This window comes from Diaphorina citri, unplaced genomic scaffold (genome assembly GCF_000475195.1).
Source record: "Diaphorina citri unplaced genomic scaffold, Diaci psyllid genome assembly version 1.1 scaffold505, whole genome shotgun sequence".
Lineage (NCBI taxonomy): Eukaryota > Metazoa > Arthropoda > Insecta > Hemiptera > Psyllidae > Diaphorina > Diaphorina citri.
This window is the reverse complement of record NW_007377940.1, coordinates 185,142-187,003: the sequence shown is the minus strand read 5'-3', so window position 1 is coordinate 187,003 and position 1,862 is coordinate 185,142. Positions and strand designations below refer to the sequence as shown.

The 1,862-nt window shown below is 34.5% G+C and overlaps 1 protein-coding gene across 1 annotated transcript; it reads right to left on the bottom strand.

Moving 5' to 3' along the window:
• Positions 1-108: 108 nt before the first annotated feature.
• LOC113467578 (F-BAR domain only protein 2-like) lies at positions 109-549 on the bottom strand (the record flags this gene model as incomplete). Its single annotated transcript, XM_026823822.1, has 2 exons — positions 109-268; positions 359-549. Coding segments are annotated over 2 exons (351 nt in total), but the record flags the coding sequence as incomplete, so codon positions are not given.
• Positions 550-1,862: the final 1,313 nt, after the last annotated feature.

The window sequence follows — 1,862 nt, the reverse complement described above, 5'->3', positions numbered from 1 at the left end:
GCTCATCCGATTGCTATGAAACTTTGTCAACTTATTGCTTGCACTCCCGTGAAGGTTATAGGCTATTTTCGGGTTCGTACAAATGGACATAACCTGATTCGTTCATACTTACATGTTGATTAATTGTTTATTTGGTAACATGTTTTCTATATGAGATATGTTGCTAACTTTGAATTTCAATTGAGCAGGAGACGGATTGGAAGTGAGAATGGAAACTATACCAGCCGGGAATGATAACATCATGTCTCCGGACATTTTCACTTGGCACCTGAAACACAAAGGTAAAAAATTACAAATAATACACTGAGTTTGCCATCTCTTGAGAGCATCTTCAGAACAAAATGAAATTTGCACTAACCTGGTTTCATCAGTGCCTCGGAAGTAGGAATGGATGATTTCATGGAAGGCCACAGCTAGAGGAATGGTATCAGACATGCCTATGGTAAGAGGCGAAGGACCTCGTGAGGAATTGGTTGTGGAGACTCCCGAAGTTTTGAACTCGCTTTCAGATCGAGTTAGCGTTGAGTTCAGAGGACTGATGTGACCTCGACCCTGAAATGTCGACTCCGTAAGAACCCTAAAAATAAATAAATCACACATTGTAGTGGGCTGTTCTTATTAACTTAAAAGTGTGCAAAACCAAGTAACTGGAAGACTCAATCAAATACCTGAATTGTATTTATTTGTTGCATATTCTTTTTTATTCATCTTTTTCTTTTTTGTTTCTTCTACTGTTTCTTATCTCATATTATTTGCTACATACTTTTCAAAACTTAAAATTCTCACTCTCTTCCCTACCTCGTAACACATTCATAAAATTCTTTAACATCAATCGCCCTCTATAACACTGTCAGTATATTGCGGCCCAGGTAAACAGGTTCGTGATGTTAAAGTGTTTGTTAACCTGTAAACATATTCGGAGAAAAGTTCTCCGAATATGATCAAAAGTCGAAAAATAATTTAACATGAACCTTTAAACAAATCCAGGGAGTGAATAAATGTCTTTTCAAAAACACTGGTGGTCAATTTCAAAATAAAATTAAAATTGGAAAAATAAAGCAATTAGACAAACTTACCAAACTGAACAAATGGCCTGACTATGAAAATAAAATCGTAAACAAGACGGTCCCGTCAACAAATTAGGAGGAGAAAGGAATACAAATGAAAAGGAGAAGCGCAAATAAAACAAAATAACAAAGCTAAGTACAAAAATACAACATGCTCCAACATCCTACTATAAAATCAAATTAACCAAAAATTTACGACATAAAACTTGCTACAAGGCCCAATTCCACAGTTATTCTTGTGCCTGAGCTACCCTTTGAGGTGAACTTGAATTATAGTTAAACCATTTAGTGCAATTTGATTGGCCAATGGTTTGAAATCGACCAATGAGATTGATTAAACCAAACGATTCAACTTTATTCTAAGATTAACTCCATCTGTAGCCCCGGGCGTTAGGTAGTTAACATAAAAGTTTAAATAGGGTTCTTATCTGATTGGTACGGAACCGAAAACCATCTGGTGACCAAAAAGGATCAGTGAATTTTGGCTACATAACTTTAAATGGGCAATCTAGCTAACAATCGCTGTAGAAATGGGCCTTAAGAATTCGACAAACTACAAATCTACATCGTGCAATACAACATGCTGCAAAACTTTCTTCGTGTCATCATATTTATAGTGTTGAGAAACTGTGTTAGATATAGCTGAAAAAGTTAGAAACATGCAAGATTCGCTTTTCGCCTAGAAGACAAGTTTTTGATCTAGCATACTCGTTTTTTTTTTTTTTTTTTTTTTTTTTTTTTTTTTTTTTTAAAAAAAAAATTTTTTTTTTTTTTAAAAAAGATTTTATTTTTTGG